Genomic DNA, 26,532 nt, shown 5'->3' with positions numbered 1-26,532 from the left:
AATTTGACCTCTCTTAGCCAAAACTCACACTTCCCGAACTTGGCATACAGCCTATGGGCTCTAAGCAACTCAAGCACCACTCTCAAGTGTTCATCATGCTCTTCCTCAGATGGTGAGTAAATCAGAATGTCGTCCACGAAAACGACTACAAAACGATCTAAGAATTCTCAGAAGATCCAGTTCATCAAATCCATAAATATTGCCGGTGCATTGGTGAGCCCAAATGGCATCACCAGAAACTCATAGTGGCCATACCACGTACGGAATGCCGTCTTCGGAATATCCTCTTCCCTGACCCTCAACTGATGGTAACCCGGTCTCAAGTCTATCTTAGAGAAACAACGAGACCCTTTCAACTGGTCAAACAGATCATCTATACGGGGCATAGGGTATTCATTCTTAATCGTAGCCCGATTCAATTTTCGATAATCAATGCAAAGTCTCAAGGAACCATCTTTCCTTTTAGCAAAGATGGTCGGTGCTCCCCACGGTGAAACACTAGGGCGAATGAAGCCCTTATCGAGCAACTCCTGGAGTTAAATCTTCAACTCATTCAACTCGGCTGGGGCAAAACGATAAGGTGCCATGGAAATCGGCACCGTGTCGGGCACTAAATCAATGGAAAACTCAACCTCCCGATGTGGTGGCAAGCTGACAAGGTCCTCAGGAAAGACATCCGAGTACTCACAAACCACTCTTGGCAACACAGTCTGGGTCTCATCACACTCACTACCCATAAAGCTAGCGAGGGGACTACTAAGCTCACTCTGCCCTCGCGGATCATACACCGGTGGTGTAGACGTCCCCGAACGCCCCGGGAGGATGAGTCCCGTTCTATTCATATTGGGCCCACTACAGTTCAGACTCTGAAATTGTCACGATTCTTAATCTGAACCAAAGAGTCCAAATCCGGCAAATCGTTTTGAGAAAATAGATTTTTAGAAAAGAAGTGCCAAACATGGACTGCTTTTCCAGATACAGAGTCGCCACCTAAATATTTTATTTTAGAAAATTTAGGAAACCCTGACTCGGTGCCAAAGGCCACATGTCCGTCATCACCAAAGTTGCCTCGGCTCAGGAACTTGGGTACGATTGGGGAAGGTCAGCTATGAGCACCCCCTCTCGCCCGATCAAAGATCGGCCTCTACTAACCATGATATCTTGTTTTGAAAGCATTATGTGTTCCTATTCCGGTTATTAGCCTAGAATTACTATGTTTTGCGCACAGCAAACAAGTATAGACTAGATCGCCTAATTTGGAACAAAGCATTGCATATCCATTTGTTTGGAAAATGTTTTGAAATTTGCTACTCGCGAGTAGGCTAAAACACAGATTTTGATGAGTTGTTCCAACTCAAGCAATCCAACCTTCACCCACAGGCATTCAGGCAGTTCATATCACATAAACATCTAGCCACATGGTAAGCATGCTGTCATGTTAACATTTACACTCGTGCGAGATGCTAAAGCACAAAATACTTACAGGGTACTCCAAGCCAAAACAAAGAACTCGTTAGCAATCAATTTATGATCCAAGGCCGTGTTAAGATGGCTAATGCAACACACGCAAGATACAGCTACAATAGGCTCGGCTAATCTATGGATGGCATATGATGATGCTACAACTAACACGTATTCAACTTGGAATTGAAGTATAATGCAGTTAGTATGATGCGCCGAGCCCGATGCATGCAATACTGATGAATGATGCACGCATGCATAGCATAAAGATGCTAAATTGAATATGCCCTAATACTAACCATCAAAGCAGGTAAGTAAAAGAGAGAAAGAAGTGGGGGTTAGAAAATATGCACACACGCACCCACACTTATTACAAATTTGCCCTCGCTCGGAGGGACCGAAAGAATAATACAATTTAACTAACTATTAAGCTAATTAAATATTACAGACCACCTAATTAATTAACAAATCAATTAAGTAAAGAAAGTGATAAAAATCCTCGGGAAGAGGGTCCAATGCATGCGCGCTCGGTTTCGCTCGGGAGTCCATTGCCATGTACAAGTTGCCTCTATTTTCCCTGCTCTGCTCCTCTGAGAACGGCACAATTCCCAAGGAACACTTTCTGGACATTGGGGAACACCATCGGCCATAAGGAATGGTCACCGGCCATGGGGAATGATCACCGGCCACTGATTAAGCTCTCGGCCATCCATACTTGGTCGGTCGGCACTAAAGATGGCCGGCCAGCCAAAGCTTCCTGCAGAATCCTGTTTTGACAGCAGCAAAGGGCAAAACAAGGCATGGCAATGCATTCCAAGCAAATGTGTGCACCAGCACATCCCTTATCATGTTTATGACTCAAAGGTACATGGTTCTTGGTTCTCGGACCACCAATCGCGCATTTCAATGCGTGATGGCCCAAGGGACCAAGTGTGCCATTTTGATTTCAAATGTAATGTAATGCATATAAACATACAAGGGAGCCTTCAACCTCTATCATGGCTTGATCAAGAGGTGAGGCATGCATGCCAATGTAATGCGACCTAGGCATGTGAACTAGGCATGCAATATGAACATGCAAGCAAGTAATGATGCTAGGCACACAACCTAAGGAATCAATCATGCAAGGCATGGAAAGACAAGCATACAAAATGCAATGTGGGCATGCAAGTAGGCAAGGCATGTGACAACATGTCAGGCGACTTAACCAAGATAAATGCATGCCAAATGCAAAGCCATTTAAACATGCAACAACACATGATAAGCCAAGTATGCAATCAACACACAAGGTGAGCATGCCACAACATGCGAGAATGGACTTAAACTGGTTTGGGCAACTCTATACTAAGCCCAAAACAGTGGCCAACATGCTCGAGAATGAAGGCAAAGTGACATGTAAACGTGCATGCACACAAGGACCAACACTTAAGCATTAAAGAGCAATTCTCAAGCACACTTAAGAGGATGCAAACATGGGTAAATGGCACGCATTATAAGCTCTGAAAATCATGTCATGAAAGGTGCCAAACCAAGTCAATAAGACAAGCTAAGCATGCAACAAATGGTCCAAGTACTCAAGGCAAGCCAAGGAGGCTTAAACCAAGGCCAAGCCAACCAAGCCTCACAAGGCTAAGGGGACTTAAAACAAGTCCAATGTAGACCTGAACGAAGCTAAGGATGTACCTAGATGACATCTAGGTGGTCTAAAAATGCAAGCATACAAAGAGGCACATTCATGGAGCATAAGGCAACAACCTTTTAACACATTGAAGGAGCATCAAACGCAAGCATATAGGCATGTTACAAGGACTGAAATAACATGGTAAATGGTTCCAAACCACTGAAATAATGCAAGTAATGCATGCTCATGATCCATGCACTTGAGGTTCACAAGCCAAGAATGCAAATAGGCTATACCAAGCATGCCATGGTCGACCAAAGTAACCAAAAACAGAACTTCAACATGCTAAAACAAGCACAAAAGCTTCACAGAGCTAAGCCTAAATCATGCTAGAACAAGGGTCTAAACCCAAAGCATGTTAAGGCAAAAATGTGACATTACAAGACATGTATGCAAGGTGTGTCCAAACCAACATGAAACAGAGGTAATATATGGAAAAATACTACCAAATAATGGTTAAGGCATGGTCAACATGAACCTAAACTAGGTGCTCACACATGAGGCAAAAATGGACCTTTTCAAGGACAACAAGGAGATAGAGTGGCCCCCTCCTTCTTAGGACCTTGAGGCACCATCCTTACCATTGAAATTCCTCAAGATTTCAGTGGTGAGGAGGCCCAAACAAAATGGTCCCGGAGCTCACCCAAAATGGCACAAAATGGGGCCTAACAAGCCCTAAGAGGGGTCAAACAACCCCAAATGCCAAAACACTCTTAAACAACTATTTTAAGCAGGTAAAAACAGAACTTTTATATGTTATACACGAAGCTTAAAAAAGGTTTCAAGATAGGTTAAAAAGCTATGCAAAAATGGGGTAAAAAGGAGTAAGTTCTTACCCTTGTTGACCCTCTTCACAAACAATGCTCCAGCTGCCTCCTTTAGCTCAAAACCAGCCAAGAACTTCAAGAATAACCTCCAAGGACCTCAGCTACTAAGGAAAGGTGTAATAGTAGGTGTTTGTGTGCAATAGTAAGAACAAACACACACTATTACACCAAAAGGAGGAAGAGATATAGAGATAGAGTATATGTAAACCCTAACCCTAAACTCAGAGCTCTGAAGCTTTTTTTTTATCAACCCTAATGGAGGGAGAAGAGGCTCCCTCTTATAGAGCTCACTCTTGCAAAGCTTCTCAAGTAAGCTAGTCAAGAGGGAGATCCCTCCATACACGTGTATGGAGGGGAGCAAAGTAGGTGCCAACTATCACAGCTAGCACAAAAATATCTGAAAAAGCAGATGAATAGTGGTCGGCCAGCCAAAAATGCAATTTGACCAAAATAGATGGCCGGTCGACCATCTAGAGTGCCGGTCGGCCAAACATTTGGCCGATGGCAACAAAACACAACTGGTGACCTCAAGCCATGGCCGGTGGAGTGTGGGGATGGCCAACAAGCCATTCTCTGCCCCTCAAAGGCAAAACACAAGTGTTTGGTGCAAAACCAAGCACAAAACAGTCGAGTCCAGAGATCCTGAGGCAAGGCGCGTGGCCGAGACCTCCGGGAACTCAAGACGAACACAAACATGGATGATCACCGAGTGTTCAAACAGTGACGTCCAAGTCTTGAGGACGGTCAAAAATAGGGTGTCTACAGGTGGCAACACACTACCAACCCGATCCCGCAAGAAATGGAAACAATCCCCGCCCAAGGTATATACTGTGACCCTCTGGCGATAACAATCAATAACTGCCCGGTATGACGATAGCCAGTCCATACCCAAAATAACATCAAAACCCGACATAGCCATAACTACAAAAGAAAATGGAAGCCGACGGTTAGCGACCTCTATATCGCACCCTCTACACCCTTGTTTCAAAATCAATTCGCCCCCAACAGGCGATACAACACAAATAAGAGATGCTAACTGCGCCAACTTCAATCCCAAAACAGATGCAAATACAGCAGATATAAAGGAATGAGATGCACCCGTATCAATCAATACATTGGCAACCGAGTTGCAAAACAAAAAGTTACCTCTCATAACAGATGGAGCCGGTACTAGATCTTGCGTGGTAACAGCATACACACGCCCAGTAGGCCCCTGATCTACCTGCTCACCCCTAAGAGTAAAAGACTGCTACACAGACTGAGACGATGAAGCCCCCTGATTGGCCCTCGAGGCCTGAATTGACTGAGCTGGCTAAAAACTCTGCCTCGACCCAAATGCACCAGATGTGCCACTCAACTGCGGGCAAAACCTCTCCAGGTGCCCCGCCTGACCACACTGGTAACAAGAGAGCGGCTGGCCTCTGCCCTGACACTGGCTCTAAGGTCGAGCCGGAGATGAAGCTGCTCTTTGCCCCCCCCCCTCTGCGGGCAAGCTGGAGACTTGTGGCCCAGCTGACCACATTTTTAACAAGTAACGTCTCCCTGACTGCCCCTCTCAAAACCTACACTCGACCCTAGAAAGGTCGATCTAGCAAATGCACCCTGGGACTGCTGAGGGTTAGGACCCCTCTGCCTCCTACCGTCCCCCTAACCATCCTGACTCCTCTTGGAGCCCCTCTGTCTCTCCTCCTCCTCCTGCATCATAATCTCCATATGGGCAGCAGCATCCACAAGGCCCCCATAATCCCGGGTCATAGACCCTCCAACTCTCATCTTGAGCCCGTGCCTCAACTTTCTCTCAAACTCAATACAACAGCGTTCCTCAGACGCCACAAGCTCAGGTGCGAACCTAGATAAACTAGTAAATGCGGCCTCAAACTCGGCCACTGATAAACTCAGCTGCTTAAGCTGACAAAACTAGTCCCTCAGCTTCTCCCTAACAACTGGAGATAAGAACTTCTCCTGGAAAGCATCTACAAAGGCCTCCTAAGTCCCTCGAACACGACCTCTCATAAACTTCCACCACTAACCTACATCCCCCTTAAGCTGGAAAGATGCCAAGGTCACCTTCAAAGCCCCGTCCTCGATGCCAAGCATCTCAAACGTCTTCGTCATCTGTTCGAGCCATTCATCCGCCTTAAGTGGCTCTTTTGGATCACCCACAAACTCGTCCAGGTTAGACAGGAAGAACTCCCTCTTCAGAAAGGAAGGCCCTGCCTCAACAATATGGGCCTGGACCTGATTCTCAGCTCTGAGAATGCCCAAGGATTCTCTCAAAGCTCCTGCCATCTCGCGGGCTAAGGCGCCCATGGCCTGCAGACCTACTGGCTCGACCAAATTGGCCTGACTAATACCTCCTACTGCACCGAAACCTCATCCGGTATAGGCATCTCCTGCCTACCACGCCTACCACGTCTACCACTTCATCCCCGTCCTGACATCTTAATAAAGGTACCGAAGACATTAGCACATTCACAAATGTGTCAAAGCTATAACACTCGTGTCCTAATGCATGGACAACAGTAATTCATTCCACGTAAGCACATAATCACATAAGCACTTACGAATTTCATTTCTGGATAATGATAGTTCCATGGCGTTACTAGAGTTCCGGTTAGAAACAGCATTGATCAAGTGCTTTTCCAACAAGACTCACAGAAACTCAATGATCCAATCAACATCCTAAAAACTAAATTTCATACCCAAATAGTCACATAAACATGTTATCAAATAAACACATAATGTCATACATAACTCTCTAACAAGTGAGACAAACCCATTGTGATACTAATCACTTCCTACGTACCCAAAGTATTCAAACCCGGTACGCTCTGATACCAAGTTGTAACGCTCTCAAAATAAACCCATAAATCATACAATCTTTACGTGCTTAGACATAAGAGAATAAAGCATAATTTCATTTCATCAGAGTATTCATTACAAAAGTATTACATGTTGACATCAAAAGTAAATGCCCCACGGGCTTACAACTTTCCAAGCCAACACTTAGTTACAAAAAAAGAGTACTAACTCAAAATACAAAATAAGCCCTTGGCTTGATTTACATGTAATACACAAAACAATCACAAAAATAAACAAGAGAGTCTTCAACTCTCACAACCATCCAAGCTAAGACCTCGGAGGCGGCATGATACCTGAACTTGAAAATGATGTCCCATATAGGGTGAGCCAACACCCAGTAAAGATATGCTAAACATAATATGAGCAATAACTAAAACATTAGCATTCGATAAATGTTTAACTCATATACGCCAACTTATAACACATTTCAATTCCATGACAAATATGTCCATGTCTCATTTCATTTTCCATTACTTATCCAATTCTCAATTAATAACCGTGGCTCAGAACCTAGCCAAACAATTTGGATGAGATTACATCTCATATCAACAATACTTCCATTTCAAATGAGATAACAACTCATATTAAACATTTCCACACTTCATATATGATACACAGATTTGCTGTATCAATCTCAAATAAAACACTTTCATACTTCATATATGATACACAAATTTGCTGTATCAATGCTTCAATAGATACACATAATTGCTGTATCACTGGAGTCCATCCCCTATCTCCTCCCAAATAATATCCGGTTTAGGAGTCCAACCCCTATCTCCTCCTAAACCGTGGAGTGCATCCCCTATCTCCTCCCACACAACACAATGTATATAAACACATATCATATACATAATCAATCAATACATAAATTTGATGTATTATGCCAACCGTCATAGTCAATGACATATTCAATTGATTAGTTTTAATTCATCTAATCATCATGCAAGGTCTACAACATTCAAGACTATCCTCCACCGATAGCCCAAAGCAATTTATTTCTAAACAGATAATAAATGCATCAACAGATAATTTGACAACAATTTCATAAGTGAGCGATTAATAAATCCAACTCCATCATTCCCTCTTATAATGAACCAATTTCATTATTTCCAACTCAATTCCATATTTCCATAACATTCCCAAATTAGTTATGTAAATTAATTCATACAACAATTTAGGGCTTTCTTCCATTTTTCTCTATAATGACCCAAATGTCCCATATATCATCAACCACATCAATACCATCATTTTAAGACCCAAGATACATATTTATGAGTCAAAATAACCAAACCCCTCTTTATTCATTTTGAAATCCTAACACCCAAAATTTACCCAACTTCAACATTACATCAAAATGACCAATAGCTTATGTCAAAGACCATAAAAATGAGTAGTTATCCCTACCTCAAAGTCGGAGCTCAAAGGAGAAGGTGAAGAAAATTGAAAGTGCTCCAAATCCCAAGATTTTCGGACCAAAATGTAGCCCTTGACAAGCTCCACACTTTTTACAAAGGCCCAAGGATAGAGGATCACCCCTACTAGATCAAACCCTAGAGAGAAGTTGGAGTTTTAGAGTGAGGTGCTCTCCAATGGAGGTTTTGAAAAGTAAGAGAGAGAAAGAAAGTGTGAAAAGTGATTTAAAATCACCCAGCTGCCATCTGATATACGAGTAGTCCGCTCGAGCAGAGAATAGGATGCTCGAGCGTCAAGCACAAAAACTAGACATGCTCGAGCGCAAGAATACCTGCTCGAGCGCCAAGACACAACTGCAAAACACACCCGCTCGAGCGCAAAGGGAAACCCGCTCGAGCGTAGATTACCCTCTTCCAGTATTTTTACAGACATTGAACACCTACTCGAGTGCAAAAAGGCCGCTCGAGCATAAGGAACTCCGCTCGAGCGTGAAAAACAGCCCTGCAGTACTTTTGCAGAGGCACTAAATGTTGGAAGTGTGCAAACTCCGCTCAAGCGCGAAGGAATCCGCTCGAGCGGGCCACCAAAAAACTGGGCAACAAGAAATGGAACCAAGGCTCAACCAACCTGTTTGAAACACGCCCAACACATCCTAAAACCCAAATATAAGGAATTAAAGGATGACAACAAGACATATACAACAACCAACTCCACGGAACCTAAGTCAGGATACAACAATCAAAGGAAGAAGAACCAGAATCGCTATATTTTGCCTATAGTTCTTAAGGTTAAATTGATAAGCATCTCAAGAGAAGCATTTTAACCGGTGGAGATCAAAATTTGACAAAATCAAAATTTGAGATTTTTGCTTGTTTCCTCTTCTAGCTTTTGAGGTAAGGATTTTCTAAACATTGTGTATGTGTTTTAGCTTTATTATGTGTTATTTTGATAAGGGGATTAGGGTTTTTATTTAAGATATATTTAATGTACAAAAAGGGGAAAATTCTCATAAATATATATATATATATATATATGTGGGGGGGGGGATCTAAGAATTTGATAAATTTATTTTTAAAATGAGAAATCTCCAAATTTTGATAAAACCCTAAGAACTTGAAATGTCAAAAAATTAAATGTTTGGCTAAACTTATGAGAAATTTATAAGTGTTGAAAGTATGTGTTTATTTAGCAAATGAGAATGTGAAAGTGGATGTTCAAAGGAAGTGAGATTGATGAGAATGTCGTTGAGAATATTGAGAACTATTGAGAATCCTTTTAGAAATTGTTTAATTTAAAAATATTGAACTCTTGAGAAAGATAAAAAAATATTTATCATGTTGTGGTATTGAGAAATGTTCAAAGAAACTTATGTTATTTTTTTTTTTTTTTTTTTTTTGCATTATGAAAATTCTTGGTGAATTCTTGAGTTTGAATAAAAGGGATAATTGATGAAATTTTTGGAAGAATATTATAATTCTTGATTGAGTTGGAAAAGAGGAGATTGAACGTGTGATTATTACTCTTATGTTGAAATGATTGAAAACATGAGATGATGAGTCATATTTGTCTCTTAAAATTTATATTTTGTATAGAGATAATTGTTTTGGCAACCGTGGAGGATTGTATTAATTATTGTACAAATTGCATTTGAAATAGGTAAGTTGAAATATTTGCAAATTCACGCATGACATTGAACATTGCATAATCTCACAATTTAATTCTTGCATTGGATTTGAGAAATTGATTTTATTTTTATTTTTTTTAGATTGATTCATTGAGAATATTTGAAATGTGTTGAGTTATGGAGTAAATACGTTTGGTAAGTCCGGATAGGGGGTGTAGATTGGAAATGATTAAGTTGGCCTGAGTGTCCAAGGTGAAAGACCGAAAACACGCGCGAAGGAGGTACCACATCCCTTCCGGTTAGTCACCGGTAAAGTGGGGTTTTGGTAGCGCTAGTTATGCCTGTTGGAACAATCTTTTGTGTAAATAAAATAAATCTTACAGAATTTATTTCATTGAACCGAATAAATAATTCAAGACCAAGTCGAGTGTGTGACACTCTGTCCTTAAGACAGATTCGCCCCGCTACGGTGCTTACGGTTGAGTGGCGTCTATCTCCCAGGATACAATGATCTTCACAAATTTGTAGAAGCACTTCAAACAAATTTGTTCGGCGAACTAAACCTGTGATCTATACTCTCTTGAAATTATTCTAAAACTAAATATGAAGAATAAATGCACTAGAGATAAAATTAGACAGGAATGAGACAAAATAACAAACTGAATTTTTTTCGACCCCTAGACTGTTGGAATCAAATTGTATTTATAGACAACTACAATAGACCCGAATAGGTGCAATATGGAAATGAACAGGTGCCCAATAGTTTTGAACAGATTTGATTTAAATGAACAGGTGCACTTCTTAAGTCAAACAAATTTGACCGCGGCTGAGACCAAATTTTCAAACAAATTAAAAAATGATCCGTTGGTTGTAACAGTTTCAAAACTGTTGGAATGCTTGGAATGCTTTTATTAAACTATTTAAATAGTTTAATCAATTTTAGGAAACCACTTAAGGAAACCAAAAATAAATTTATTTAAAATTAGATTCCCACAATAATTTTTATTGAAAAAATTCAAACGAATTTTGTCTAAAAAATCAATGTTAAACCCGAACACGATGTCAACTTTTCATTCACTCATAAATGGTTTTGACGGTCCGTCTTCACCGTGCGACTTGCCACGCGGCAAAGAACACATCACCTCTTCGGACCCACCCCAAAAGATGTTTGGGGCCCACTCAATTTTGGCCTCAAAATTGGCCCAAAATAAGCCATATAAAACACCATTTTTTTCAACAATCCCCCACATGAATGGAATTTGACGGAGAAAAAATGCAACAATATGATCTAAATACAGAGAGTATAGAAATTGGAAATATTCTGCAAAGGATAGGTAGCTTTTAGCTGTGAACCTTCCCTTGTGAGACACTATCGGATTTACTAGCTAACCAGTGAACATGATGTCTTGAACTGTTCAGCCGTTTGTGTAAACCAAGATAATAGGACTCACACAGTAGGGATGGCAATTTGAACCCGGCCCGACGGGGACCCGACCCCCCGACCCCGATTAGAACGGATTTTCCCCGAATATTATCCCCACAGGGCCGGGGATGGTATTAAAAATTAAATCCCCGATAATTTTCGGGCCGGGGACGGTGATAGGTTCCCAACCCCGGCCCCGGCCCCGGTCCCGGCCCGGCCACACCCCGAACGTCCCCGACAATCTCGTATGTATATATATATGTTTAAACTTTATTATATATGTTTAGACTATTATATATATTTTTTGACCAAAAGGCTATATCAGAAGGCTAGGCTATATATCTAATATCTAATATATCAATTATATCTAATATCTATCATCAGACTCTCACTCTCTCTGTACTCTCAAGTTCTAAACACTCTCTCTCTCTCTTCTCTCTCTCTCTCTCTCTCTCTCATCTCAGAGAAATGAATGAGCAGCTTGAGATGAATGACCACCTTCAGATCGAAGCCGTGACTGAGAGATCGGCGACAGAAGGCTCCTTCCAGATCTGAATCGCGATGAACATTTCTGCTTCGTCTCCAGATCTATAGCCACGGTTTTGAGATAATATATATACACACACACACACACATATATATATATATATATGTATATACACACTGGTTCTCAAGATCTTGATATAGATATAGATATAGATATAGATATATATTTTGTTGTTGTTGATGTTGATGATGATGAAGTTGTAGAATGTGTTGATGTTGATGATAATGATAGCTGCTGTGTTTGCTCTCTCTTTTTTTTTTTTTTTTTTTTTTTTGGCCGGGGAATTTACGGGGTCGGGGAAACCCGATCCCCGTTAGGGGCGGGGGCGGTGACGGAGATAAGTTCCCCGTCGGGGATCGGGGCCGGGGCCGGGGGTATTTTCACCATCGGGGATCGGGGACGGGGAGTGTGATCCCCGGCCCCGCCCCGCCCCGCCCCGTTGCCATTCCTATCACACAGTATATCCCGAGACACAGTTTAGTTCTCACTATTGTGTTCATTTTGGCCCTGAACAACCTGGTCTTCATGAGTGCTCTAGAGAATTGTAGCCCTTCACAAATCTCACAGAACCAGCCCAGTTCACACTCACATGGGTGATGCTTATGAAGAGTATCTTGCCATACTCCACTAGGTTTACCTAGATATAAGAATCATTAAAATTTTACTTAACCTCAAACGCTACAGTCATCACTATTTCAACATAGAAATGGGTAGGAGTTAGACTCCCCAGTGATTCTTTTGAGTCATTCCCAACTCGGTTGTCCCTTTGAACCTAGATCTTCGGATCTCCAGTCAACTAGGTTGGGTTGCCATTGTGGTAACTCTTATTTAATAGGCTTAAGTCCCATTCCCCTCGATGAATTCTCAACTAACTCTCTTGATAACCCTTTGGTTAGTGGATCCGCTATGTTGTCTTTAGACTTAACATATTCTATAGAAATAATTCCATTAGAGAGTAGTTGTCTCACGATGTTATGTCGAAGACGAATGTGTCGTGACTTACCGTTATACATATGACTTTGTGCTCTACCTATAGCTGATTGACTATCGCAATGTATGCATATAGCAGGCACCAGTTTTGGCCAAATTTGAATATCTTCAAGGAAGTGGCGAAGCCTTTCTGCCTCTTCCCTTGCTTTGTCTAAAGCTATGAATTCAGATTCCATAGTAGACCTACCAATACAAGTCTATTTGGAAGATTTCCAAGATACAGCCGCCCCACCAAGAGTAAAGACATACCCACTGGTGGACTTCAAGTCTCTAGTATCCGATATCCAATTTGCATCACAGTATCCTTCAAGTACTACTGGATATCTAGTATAGTTAAGCCCAATGTTACGAGTAAATCAGAGATATCTAAGAACCCTTATAATTGTTTTCCAGTGTTCTACTCCCAGATTACTCGTATATCTACTTAATTTACTTACTTCATAAGCTATATCTGGGCGAGTGCAGTTCATCAAGTACATTAAGCTTCCAATAATTTGGACATACTCTAATTGAGAAATACTTTCCTGTACATTTTTAGAAAGATACAAATTAACATCTACAGGTGTTCTAGCAAGATGATCATCATCTTTACTGAATTTGTCAAGTATTTTCTCAATGTAATGAGATTGTGACAAAGTATATCCTTCTGATGTTTTGGTAATTTTCATACCAAGAATTACATCAGCAATGCCCATATCCTTCATGTCAAAATGTTTATTCAACATTTTCTTGGTAGTTTTAATCATGTCATTATTACTACCAATGATGAGCATATCATCTACATAAAGACATACAATGACATAATCTTTATCTGTGTTTTTAATATAAACACATTTGTCACACTCATTAATTTAAATCCATTTGACATCATTGCCTTGTCAAATTTCTCATGCCATTGCTTTGGCGTTTGTTTTAAACCATATAATGATTTAACCAATTTACACACTTTCTTTACTTTTCCTGGAATAGAAAAACCTTCTGGTTGTTCCATGTAAATTTCTTCATTTAACTCACCATTTAAGAAAGCGGTTTTCGCATCCATTTGATGAATTTCTAGATTGTATAAAGATGCAATGGCAATTAGCATTCTAACGGATGTTATTCTAGTAACCGGTGAGTATGTGTCAAAATAGTCTAGACGTTCTTTTTGTCTAAATCCTTTGACCACAAGTCTTTCCTTGTATTTGTCAATTGATCCATCCGCTTTCATTTTCCTTTTGAAAATCCACTTGTACCCAAGAGGTTTACAACCTGGTGGCAAGTCCACTAATTCCCAAGTGTGATTTTGCAAGATAGATTCAACTTCACTGTTGACAGCTTCTTTCCATAAAGGAGCTTCAAGACTGGACATAGCCTCTTTAAAAGTTAAAGGCTCATTTTCTAACAAATATGTTAGAAAATCTGGACCAAACGATTTTGAGGTTCTAGCACGTTTACTACGCCTAAGTTCCTCTTCCTCGTTTTGATCTAACTCTTGTTCTTGATCATGTTCTTAATCCTGACTAGTAATAGCATCAAAAGATCTTTTATTAGTACTAGTCTCTTGTCCAGTCTTCTTTGGAAATACATGTTCAAAGAATGATGCATTCCGAGACTCAATAATAGTATTTACATGCATTTTGGTATGTTCTGATTTATGAATCATAAACCGATATGCATTACTATTCTTAGCATAACCAATGTAATCAATGGTCTTAGGACCTATCTTAGTCTTTTTAGGACTAGGAATAGCCACTTTAGCCAAACACCCCCACACTTTTAAGTATTTATAGGATGGTACTCTTCCATGCTACAATTCATAAGGTGTTTGATTCACTTTCTTTCGAGGTACTTTATTAAGTATATAATTAGCAGAAAGTATTGCTTCTCCCCACAAGTTCTGAGGTAATCCAGAACTTATTAACATGGCATTCATCATTTCTTTTAAAGTCCTATTTTTCCTTTCAACAATTCTATTTTGCTGAGGTGAGTAAGGAGCGGTGGTTTGATGAATTATTCCATGTTCTTTACAAAATTCACCAAAAGGTGATTCATATTCACCACCTCTATCACTTTTAAGTTTCTTGATTTTCTTACCAAGTTGATTTTCAACTTCATTCTTATATTGAATAAAAGTTTCCAAAGCTTCATCCTTGGTTCGACTTAAATAAACATAACTGTATCTAGTATAGTCATCTATAAAAGTGATTACATACTTTTTTCCACCTCTGGTTTGAATTGATTTAAAATCACAAATGTCACAATGAATTAATTCAAGTGGTTCCGTACTTCTTTCAATTGAATGAAAAGGAGTTTTAGATAATTTTGCGTCAACACAAATTTCACATTTATGATTTGAAACAATGTCAAATTTAGGTAAACATTCCATATTAATTAATCTACGCAAAGATCCATAATTATCATGTCCTAGTCTACCATGCCATAAATTTGAAGACTCAAGCAAGTAAGAAGAAGATATAGTATTATTAATAAATGAGGGTACAACGATCATTACATTTAATTTGAAAAGGCCATCAGACATGTAACATTTTCCAACATACATTCGATTTTTTGTAAGAACAAATTTATCACTCTCAAATACTAGTCTAAACCCATTCTTACTCAATAAAGATCCGGATACAAGATTCTTGCGAATGTCCGGTACATGCAGCACACTGTTGAGAGTGAGTTCCTTTCCTGAAGTCATCATGAGAACAATCTTTCCTTGTCCTTCAACTTTGGAAGTTGAGGAGTTGCCCATAAAAAGTTGTTCACTATTGTCCACTGTAGAATAGGATGTGAACATCTTTTTGTCGGCACAAATATGACGAGCAGCACCAATGTCCACCCACCATTCTTTAGGATTTCCGACAAGATTTGCCTCGGAAATAATTGCAGAAAGATTGATGTCATCGACACCATTGGAAATATTGTCCACTTCGGTCATATGGGCTTGAGCAGGCTTCTTGCTTGTTCTCCTTTGGCTTTTGCCTTTGCTACGGTAATCTTTGGCCTGATGTCCCTCTTTGTCACAGATGTAACATTTGCCATTAAACTTGTATTTTTTATTTTCCCCCCCTTTAGAGCCTTGTGATGAACTTTCTCTTGAAGACTTTCGTTTCTTGGTTTTTGAAGCATGTTCCACCACATTTGCCTTAGACTCGATACGATGCTTACCAGCCCGTTTTTCGGAATTGCAGTTGTCTTCCTCAATTCTCAAACGCACAATTAATTCGTCCATAGAAATTTCTTTGCGCTTGTGTTTGAGGTAGTTCTTCAATTCCTTCCAGCCTTTTGGTAATTTTTCAATTAAGGCTGCAACTTGGAAGGATTCACTGAGAGACATGCCTTCTGCGTGAATGTCATGCAGAATGAGTTGGAAATCTTAAGCTTGGCTAATCACAGTTTTTGAATCAACCATTACAAAATTCAGGAATCTGCCTACCACAAATTTCTTTGAGCCGGCATCTTCCATTTTGTACTTTTTCTCTAACGATTCCCAAAGTTCCTATTAGACTGTAGACGTTGTATAATGTGTTGTCAAGTCCGTTCAAGATGTAGTTCTAGCAAAGGAAATCGGCATGTTTCCAAGCATCAACCGCAGCAACCACTTGCCTGTCGGTTTCATCCTCTTTCAGGATAGGAGCATCTTCACGGAGGAAACGAGCCAGGTTCAGAGTTGTAAGATAGAACAACATTTTATGTTGCCATCTTTTAAAGTCAGTTCCTGAGAACTTCTCTGGCTTCTCTCCATGATTTATTGGTACTGTCATCATAGAAGAGGGGGTTGGTGCAATCGCAGCCACCACAGTAGTACTTGTTTGGGCATTAGTTTCAGTAGCCATCAATTCTAATATATAAAACAAAATTATAATTAAAATTTACATTACACAGAAAATTAAACCAAATTCACAGAATTAAATTCTGTAAAAATAAAAGAAACAAGAATGTAACTTTTATTTTCCAATTGATTTGAAACTAAAATAAAATTTTATTTAAACAAATTAATTCCACACAGAAAATTAAATTCTGTAAAAACAAAAGAAATAAGAATATAACTTTTATTTTTCAATTAATTTGGAAATAAAATAAAATTTTATTTAACCAAATTAATTCCACACAAGAAATTAAATTCCGTAAAATAAAAGAAATAAGAAAATAACTTTTATTTTTCAATTAATTTGGAAATAAAATAAAATTTTATTTAACCAAATTAATTCCACACAGAAAATTAATTTCAGTAACACTTCAATAATTAAAATACTGAAAACAGAATTTTATTTAATGAAAACTCATAAAATAATTTCTAAAAAACCAAAATTAATTTTCTGACAAAATTTCACAAAAATATATTCTGAATTGTTAATGACACCAGTATCGTACTACTAGTTGTCAAAGAAAAGAGACAGTATATTACTACTATCTGTCAAATAGCATATAACCACTATTTGTTTTTCCAACCAGAATATTATTTTGTAAATTCACAGAAAATAATTTTCTTAAAAGAAAAAAGAGAAAACGAAACAAACGAAAAAATTCTGTAAACAGAATAAATTCGGATCTGTCTTAAGATTATTGGAACAATCTTCTGTGTAAACAAAATAAACTGAAATTAAATCAAACAAAATAAAATAAATCTTACAGAATTTATTTCGTTGAACCGAATAAATAATTCAAGACCAAGTCGAGTGTGTGACACTCTGTCCTTAAGACAGATTTGCCCCGCTATGGTGCTTACGGTTGAGTGGCGTCTATCTCCTATGATACAATGATCTTCACAAATTTGTAGAAGCACTTCAAACAAATTTGTTCGGCGAACTAAACCTGTGATCTATACTCTCTTTAAATTATTCTAAAACTAAATATAAAGAATAAATGCACTAGAGATAAAATTAGACAGCAATGAGACAAAATAACAGACTGAATTTTTTTTGACCCCTAGACTGCTGAATCAGATTGAATTTATAGACAACTACAATAGACCCGAATAGGTGCAATATGGAAATGAACAGGTGCCCAATAGTTTTGAACAGATTTGATTCAAATGAACAGGTGCACTTCTTAAGTCAAACAAATTTGACCGTTGTTGAGACCAAATTTTCAAACAAATTAAAAAATGATCCGTTGGTTGTAACAGTTTCAAAACTGTTGGAATGCTTGGAATGCTTTTATTAAACTATTTAAATAGTTTAATCAATTTTAGGAAATCACTTAAGGAAACCAAAAATAAATTTATTTCAAATTAGATTCCCATTATAATTTTTATTGAAAAAATTCAAACAAATTTTGCCTAAAAAATTAATGTTAAACTCGAAAACGACGTCAACTTTTCATTCACTCATAAATGGTTTTGACGGTCCGTCTTCACCGTGTGACTTGCCACGTGGCAAGGAACACATCATCTCTTCGAACCCACCCCAAAAGACGTTTGGGGCCCACTCAATTTTGGCCTCAAAGTTGGCCCAAAATAAGCCATATAAAACACCATTTTTTCCAACAATGCCTACTTGCAGACACTAGCTTAGGGATTACCAGTGTCGTATTTACCGCTCCTTATTCTATGAAATAGATAATTGAATTGGTTATGCTTTTGAACAATTGCATGGCATAAGAGTTTCAAAATGAGAAAATCTATGATTTTTGGCATTGGCATCTCATATGTATTGCACCTCATGATATCATTAAACTACATGCACTTTATTTAGATTATCTCTGCTAGGCTTTATACTCATCCCTTAGTGGAAACCATTTTTCAGGTGATTGTGGTATGCCTCCGCCAAAGTGAAGGCGTGGAGGATCTTTTGAAGCACAAGGCTCAATTATTTATTTGTTTTGTTTTCTTTGCAAGTCAAGGGCTATCTATGTATGGGTTTGAAAACCACTTTGTTGTAACTGGGCAAAGCCTTAGAACTTGTAACCGTTAAGGCATTAATTTGTGTTTTGTTGCTTTAACTTGTTATTATCACATGCTATAAAAATTTATATCTTAAGGATGATGAATGTATTAATGCAAGTGGTCTCTCTTTTGTAAAATCTCATGTTGGATATCGTTAATAGAAAAATGGTGATTTAGTATGAATGTTGACTATTGAAATGTCTATATTATTCAATGTTCTTGTATGTAATAATGAGAAGTAATGAGATTTAGATTATGCCTATGAGTTAATCTAGATATATCATATGTCAATATTTTTTGGGGCGTTACACTCTACCCCATAGCCATCACCTCATCCACTACATCGCACTTAGCCATGAACTCTGAAGAAAAAATTGTGACATAATCAATTGAAAATAATAACATTAACTAACTTTTAATATCTATAGCAAAAGAGTTTAAAAGTGTTGCAGTGATCTATTGCATGAAATAATATATTGAGCAATAAGAAAGTTTTATATGGTGTGAAAAAAATGTTCATGATTTTGTAATAGTTAGGGTTTTGCATAGAGAGAGAGAGAGAGAGAGAGAATAGATTGAAAATAAAAGAGAAGGAAGAAAGAATTTTAATTTTTTTTTTTGAATTTTTGTAAAAGATAATAGGTTTGGATAAATCAAGAAGGAGTTTCTTTTAACTTCCATTTTAAAAAATATAAATAGTATTTTTTAATTATTATTAATGTGTTAGCCAATAGCATTTTTTTAAATTATTTGTTAATTTAAAAATTCATAAATTCAATTAAAAGTTTTGTAGCTCCCGCAAGACTTCTCATGAAAAGTCACTTTGTTATAATAAAAGAGAAGGAAGAAAGAATTTTAATTTTTTTTTTGAATTTTTGTAAAAGATAATAGGTTTGGATAAATCAAGAAGGAGTTTCTTTTAACTTCCATTTTAAAAAATATAAATAGTATTTTTTAATTATTATTAATGTGTTAGCCAATAGCATTTTTTTAAATTATTTGTTAATTTAAAAATTCATAAATTCAATTAAAAGTTTTGTAGCTCCCGCAAGACTTCTCATGAAAAGTCACCTTGTTATAATATATAGTAAAGATTATATCAAATTAGACCATTATATATCTACAAGCCAACAATCAATTCAAAGAACCAACAAGCCTAATCCCTGTAAAGAAACCATTAATCTAATTAGACCATTATGTATCTACAAGTCCAACAATCAATTCAAAGAACCATCAAGCCTAATCACTAAAGAAACCACTAATCCAACCCAATAATTCCCTTCCCCCCCCCCCCCCCCCCAAAAAAAAAAAACCAAAAAAAAAAAGTACATTAAACTTATGGGTAAATCAATACGAACAATGCATAACAGAGTGGCTAATGACCACCATTTTTTAAACAAATTGGAGGCCATAAAATAATCTATATAAAAAAAGAGTTTTTTTTATGGATCGAGAGATCCTAAAGTTCTCATTCAATCAAAATATTTAAGAAATATGTATGGCTAACATTTGGTCAAATTCATAAATTTCGTGCAAATCTATTTTGATTAAGGTCTCTTTTCTCCAATTTCTTAGCAAAAATCATGGCGTCCCACATATTGGTTTTCTTAATTTTGCATCTCAAAAAAGTTCATGCATTTTCTTTCAAAAGGGCTTCAATATGTTTGTGATACTATAGTTAGAGACCAAACCTACGTTAGATCAAAGAGAATTTAGCTTAATTGAGGTTACTGTAGGATTTATTAGAGAATCTTGTCACTATGGGAAACTTGTTCCTAGACCAAATTAAAAAGCAGGCATCTTCATTTCTACATGAGAAATACAAAACTGTAAAGCTAGTCTTGACTGACGTTACTGAAGCCGAATTGTAAGTAAAATCTTCTTATTTCCTTATTTGAAATTTTTTTTTTAAAATTATAATCAAAATTTTCAAGGATTGTATGATTGGCTTCAAAATAATTTCTTACATGTTGTATTTTCATTTTCAGTTTCATTTGACACTATATCTACATCTTGTCTTAAAGGTTGGCTGAAGATGCAACAAATAATGATCCATGTACTCCTAATGCTAGAACAATGAATACGATAGCACAAGCAGCATTCGATATAGATAATTACTGGGGAATCGTTGATGTCCTTCACAGGAGGTAATTTTTTAGATTTACATTTCTAATCTTGTGTTCTTTTTCGTGTCGATTTTTTAAAAAACTCATTAAGAGACAAATGGTATAATCATTTCTATTGTTTCGAACAAAATGTAGGTTGTATAGCATCGATTGGAAGGAATGGAGGCAATCCTACAAATCACTAGTATTGCTCGATTTCTTACTAACTCATGGTCCTGAAGACTTTGCTGAAGAATTCAAATGCGACTATGATGTCATTCAAGAGCTTGGAATGTTTGAACACAAAGACAAAAATGGGTAGCTCGAAGAAATTTCTTTTTTTCCCCCAATTCAAAATGTCAATAATAAGATAATGATCATTACATGTTTGTTCATGATCTATTTTCTTATTGTTTTTCACATAGGATTGATTGGGGGATGAACATGCGAAAGTTATCAGAAAGGATACTAAATCTTCTACAAGGAGGAGAGACACTAAAACAAGCACGTTTAAAAGCTCTCAAAATCACGAAAGAAATCCAAGGATTTGGTAATTTAATTGTGTCTCCTTCCACATCCTCATCCTCAGAAATGTCGGGAACTTCATCTTTTGGCTCATGTTCTACCTCAAGCCCTTCATGGAATGAAATAGTAGATGAAACAAACAAATATGATCCACATCCAACCACTAAACAAGCCATAGCACAAGGACAAATACAAGACAAGAAATTTAGCAACCCAATGGGTGACAAGAATATTGATGGGTCACATGTTTGGAATTGCCCCCCTATAGAAGAAACGGGTTCTTTACTCGATTCTGAAGATGAGAATGAAGAAAAAGAAAAATCACACGGTTTTATAAGTGGAATTTGCTCGAAGCTTGTTGGCAATAGTCCTTCGAAATATAATGGTGAGAAAGTATCATTTAGGAGTATTTCTGATGTTGGAATGCTAACGAGAAAAAATAAGATAGATCGCCAGTTCTCAAGTGAATATTGATTTTTTTTTATTATTATTATTGGCAAGTGCAATATTGATTAGGAGTATGTTTTGTTTAGACCATTGAATTTTTGTATAAATCTAGAGGTCCCTTAAGATAATGTGCCAGGAAGGTTATTCCTTATTTACTTTCTTCATTTTCTCTCCCTATGTTTTATTGCTTGCAATTTTTTCCCATAAATTCAGAAAAATAATCTTAAACTACATGAATAAACAGATTAGTGCTTTAAATTTTTTTTTTCCAGCTTCTTGTTTTAAAATTTGTACCATACAACCTTGGAAAAAAAATTAAAAATGTTAAAAATTAAAATGTTATTCTAGTGAAACCAATCCATAAGGTTCTGCGTATCTTCAGATTAAACTTGCACTAGCTAGCCTTAATTTCTTTCGGGCCTATGATTTTGGTTTGGGGAAATTACCCATAGGTCCCATGTGAAACATGTGGACACCATTTAATCCCATAACTTTTTGAGTACACCCCAAAGTCCTTTCCCCTCTCTCTCTGTTTTTTGCTTCCCTCTTTACGCCTCCTCCTCTAACCCTAATCTCAGTCCTAAAGTCAAACAAGAAGGCGATGAAGAACAAGAACAAGAAGACGATGAAGAACAAGAACAAGAAGACACTCATCCTCAGATCTGTGCTTAGATTGAACAGATTTGTGTATATATCTTTGTCAATTTCTCTCTCTTTCTCTCTCTATTTACAGATTTTTTTTTGGGATAGTTGTTGATCTATGGTTGTTGTTGTTGATGATGAAATAGATCTATAATATCATTGAAACAGATCTGTAATGACTCAGATTTGTACAGATATCACACAGATTTGTAATGAGAAAATTTTCGAATTCTGAACAAGTAATTTTCGAGTTTTAGTTACAGGCGGTGAAAACTGTAAAATTTTACAGTTTCAAATTTTTTTTTTGGTACTGGAATGAATCATGGTTTAAAACTGTAAAATTTTGCAGTTTTATAACATTTTTTAGAACTGTAAAATTTTACAGTTTCATAACATGTTTTAAACATTCCGACGAGTCTCCGGCGATGTTTAACATTCCGACGAGTCTCCGGCGACCGTTTGACGGAAGTCCGACGGTAGTAAGATGTGAACAGTGTCTGTAAATTAAAAAAAAAAAAAAAAGATTTTTTGGTAACAATTAAAAATGTATTGGACTAATTGGTGCAAGTATTTTGTTTTGGAATTAGCTGAATTTTGAACTTAGTACATGAGACTTATCAGTAAGTTCCCCTTTTGATTTTGGACTTGAATGAATTGGTTTGGGCTTTCATTTGTTGACTTATCAATACGTAAAGACTGAAATTTTTTTATTACTTCCAGCTTAGTTTACCAAAAAAAAAGACTGCAACTTTTGGAAACTTTTTTTTGCCAAAATTTCAGACCCGAGTTGGCAGCAGTCTTGCTTTCGTTAGTGTTAGAGGGGTGTGCGTAGTGTGGTTCGAGTGGTTTGAGAGTAAAATTATAAATTGAATGGCGGATTAGCAGATTAGCGGATTAGCGGATTGACAAATTGCGATTTGGATGATTTTTAGCGGATTGAAAAATATTCTAACTAATTATTATATAGTTGCATAACATATAATACTAATTTGTATAATATTTTTAAAATATATAACACAAAGTAATTTTACATAATGTGTTTCATATATATAACCACTAATTTGTAATAAATTTCATATTTTAAATCTCTCTCACACTCATTTTTACATTGATATTTCATTTGAAGTTAAAAAATATGTATCTATTAACTATAGCGGAGCGGAACAGTTCGGTTGGTGGATTATAAATTTTAAATTTTAAACCGCAGTTAGCGATTAAAGCAGTACAAATTAATACGAACCAGTACGATTTTAACAAATTAGGCGATATTTTGCATAGCCCTAAGTGTTAGCATCGGCCCAATAGGATACTTTTGCCACTGGTCTTCTTTTCAATTTTTACGCATTTCACCGCACCACAAGAAATTTCCCTACCCTATTGCACTCTAGTTTATTAGTTTCCATTGCTTGGTGCGGTATGGATCATCCGCAAAATGAATTTGATCTATGAGTAGTTATCTTATCTTTTTAAAATATCATATTAGTTATGTGCTTATCTAATAGCAGAGGGCTAAATGCTTATGTAGTCTGCAAAACAAAAAAATATAGTGTACAAATTACAAAATATCATTGAATGGGTAGACGGAGAAGTAGTATTCTGAATTCATGTAATAATTTATGCTGATCCACAACATTATTATTGCCACATGTATATATTTCTTCTTCTTCTTTTTCTTCTTTTTTTTAATTTGGATTGCTTCAATTAGTTAATCAACAGTTTGATGATGATGAATACATGTGGTCGACCGCTTAATTATTGCTTGTAATGTTGTTGTACATGTCTATATTATCATACCAAACACTACCAGCTTCGAGAACACCTATATTTTCCAAACATTTTCATATTTGTCAATATATGCTTTTAAAGTGTGGGTTGTAGTGTCAAATTGTTCTCTATCAGATGTTAAAAAAGGAGATGGTCCTGCTATGTGAATTGTCAACTTCTGTTTTGAAAGCCAAACATGAAGATCTATCACACTCACCCCCGAAGTTATGCCAAATGAACTTTTCCTTTGATGTTGTTGAATAATAATTTCAAATACTGTTTTTAGAGACAAATTTTCTTTTATATTAAAAAGGTGGAGCAGTTGGATAGAGAGGGCAACAATGTGCTCAATTTCAATGATGCATTCAATGGTGGAGCCTGCTTTCCAAGCCCAAGATGGGGTTCTTTGACAAAGGTGTGTGTGTGTGTTTTTTTTGTCCGCTTTTTAAGTTAAAAAAAAAAAAAAGGGTTTGTCGGAATTTTTTTTTTTGATGTAATGATGTGATTGTTTGTTGTCCTTTTATGTCAAATTAAAACACTTACATTTATTATTCTATACAAATTTTTTCCACAAAACTATGTTTATAATTTTTTTAATTAAAAATAATTAATTTATCCCATCATATGACCAAAGAGTAGTAAGAATGAGTGATCCCCTGTAAATAGGTATGTTGGGAAAAAATTTAACCGTGTAGTAAAACATTTCAAAAAAATTTCATGTCCGATGTAACAAGAAAAGCAAGGAACCTACTACTACCATTGACCCACAAACCTTCAAAAAAGGAAGCCTTCTGCATGCTGGTGAGCCAAAGCACATTGGGTCCACACTTCACTATAAGGTCTCTCTAAAACGTATAAATATTTTATGGAAGCTTGCTAATAAGTCTTATACATAAAGTTCAAAATTGATCTAATCTCAAAATAAAACACTTGTACCAATTAATCCTGTGTATTTTTTATTGTTACTAATTTTTATTTTTTTTTCAAATTTACAGACGTTGCTATATCCTACTACTATCGAACTTCCGTCAAACGATTACCGGAGACTCGTCGGAATGTTCAACATCACCAGGAACTCGTCGGAGTATCGCCAAAAGTTTATCGGAGTGTTCTAAATATCAATGGAAGTCGCTGAAATGTCCAGAACGTTCGCTGAACATTAAGAATATCGTTGGAGACTCACTAGAATATCCAGAATATTGCCGGGAAAAAAAAAAAAATGGAGAAATTATAGCGAAAAAACATAACAAAATGTGATAAATATCGATAAACTAAAAAGAAAAAAAATGTAACAACAAAAAACAGCAACAATGAGAAAAATATATGTTATTTTTTAATTTTTGTAAAATTTAAGCAAATAATCTCTAATATTGATCAAACTGAAAAGCAAGTTTTGAAACTATAAAATGTTACAGTTTCAAAGTAAAAATCTATTAAGTATTTATCCTTATTAATCAAACTGAAAAACGTGTTATGAAACTGTAAAATTTTACAGTTCTAAAAAATGTTATGAAACTGTAAAATTTTACAATTTTAAACTATGATTCATTCCAGCACCAAAAAAATTGAAACTGCAAAATTTTACAGTTTTCACCACCTGTAACTAAAACTCGAAAATAACTTGTTCAGAATTTCAAAATTTTCTCCATTAAAACTGGAAAAGAGAAGTGTATAGTAGAGAAAATATAAAAAAATTAAGGTTGTGTTTGGTGTGGAGTTCTAATAATGACTCCACACCCATTTTTGAGTATGGTGTTTGGTTACAACTTTCAAAAATTAATTCACACCACTATTGAAAACTCGTTTCAGGCGGGATTTGAATTTTGAAATTTAGCCTACCCGGTCGTCCTCCGGAACGTCTGGCCTGTCATCCAGTCGGTTGACCAAAACAGTGCAATGTTTTTTTTTTTGGCAATTGGCACCTGTTATTTTTTATATATTTAATAAAAAATATGTTTTGAATTTTTTCGAATTTTTTATGAGCTTTGGATAGAATTTTGGGTTGTGTGTTTAGTTATGAGTTATAAGTTTTTTAATGAAATATCATATGTCACATCAATTATTCCAAACTCAATTCAAAACTCTTTTCAAAACTCATAACCAAACAAATTTTCCATACTCAAATCATAATTTCAAAACTCACAAACTCAAAATAAAACTCTATTTTCAAATCATAATTCTAAAACTCTAAATGCAGCCTAAGAGATCGAAGGAAAGAGACAGATATAGAAAGAGGATTGTATTCTAACAATTATTTTTTGTTTAGATTTATACGGATCTGATGTAGATCTACATCGGATCTGAGTAGATCTACTCATCTTCTTCGTCAAAAACATATCTTCT

General features: G+C 36.6%; 1 protein-coding gene across 1 annotated transcript; it reads left to right on the top strand.

The window, feature by feature from the left end:
* Window positions 1–20,466: 20,466 nt before the first annotated feature.
* On the top strand, window positions 20,467–25,304 carry LOC114272749 (ENTH/VHS family protein). Its single transcript, XM_082876715.1, has 7 exons — window positions 20,467–20,573; window positions 20,731–20,853; window positions 20,968–21,129; window positions 21,237–21,430; window positions 21,533–21,753; window positions 24,503–24,604; window positions 25,185–25,304. Exons 1-7 carry the CDS (start codon window positions 20,467–20,469, stop codon window positions 25,302–25,304), a joined length of 1,029 nt encoding a protein of 342 aa, XP_082732841.1.
* The last annotated feature ends 1,228 nt before the right edge of the window (window positions 25,305–26,532 follow it).

This window comes from Camellia sinensis, chromosome 6 (genome assembly GCF_055761805.1).
Source record: "Camellia sinensis isolate YWXY chromosome 6, ASM5576180v1, whole genome shotgun sequence".
Lineage (NCBI taxonomy): Eukaryota > Viridiplantae > Streptophyta > Magnoliopsida > Ericales > Theaceae > Camellia > Camellia sinensis.
The sequence above is the reverse complement of the archived record's forward strand: the minus strand, read 5'-3'. Positions and strand labels throughout refer to the sequence as shown.

Excerpts from the sequence above, each read along its gene's own strand:
- LOC114272749 (XM_082876715.1), top strand. The coding sequence starts at position 20,467 with ATGGGAAACTTGTTCCTAGACCAAATTAAAAAGCAGGCATCTTCATTT. Across the intron at positions 20,574-20,730 it reads GACGTTACTGAAGCCGAATT|GTTGGCTGAAGATGCAACAA; the intron begins GTAAGTAAAATC and ends CTTGTCTTAAAG. Across the intron at positions 21,431-21,532 it reads AACTTCATCTTTTGGCTCAT|ACAAGAAATTTAGCAACCCA; the intron begins GTTCTACCTCAA and ends GACAAATACAAG.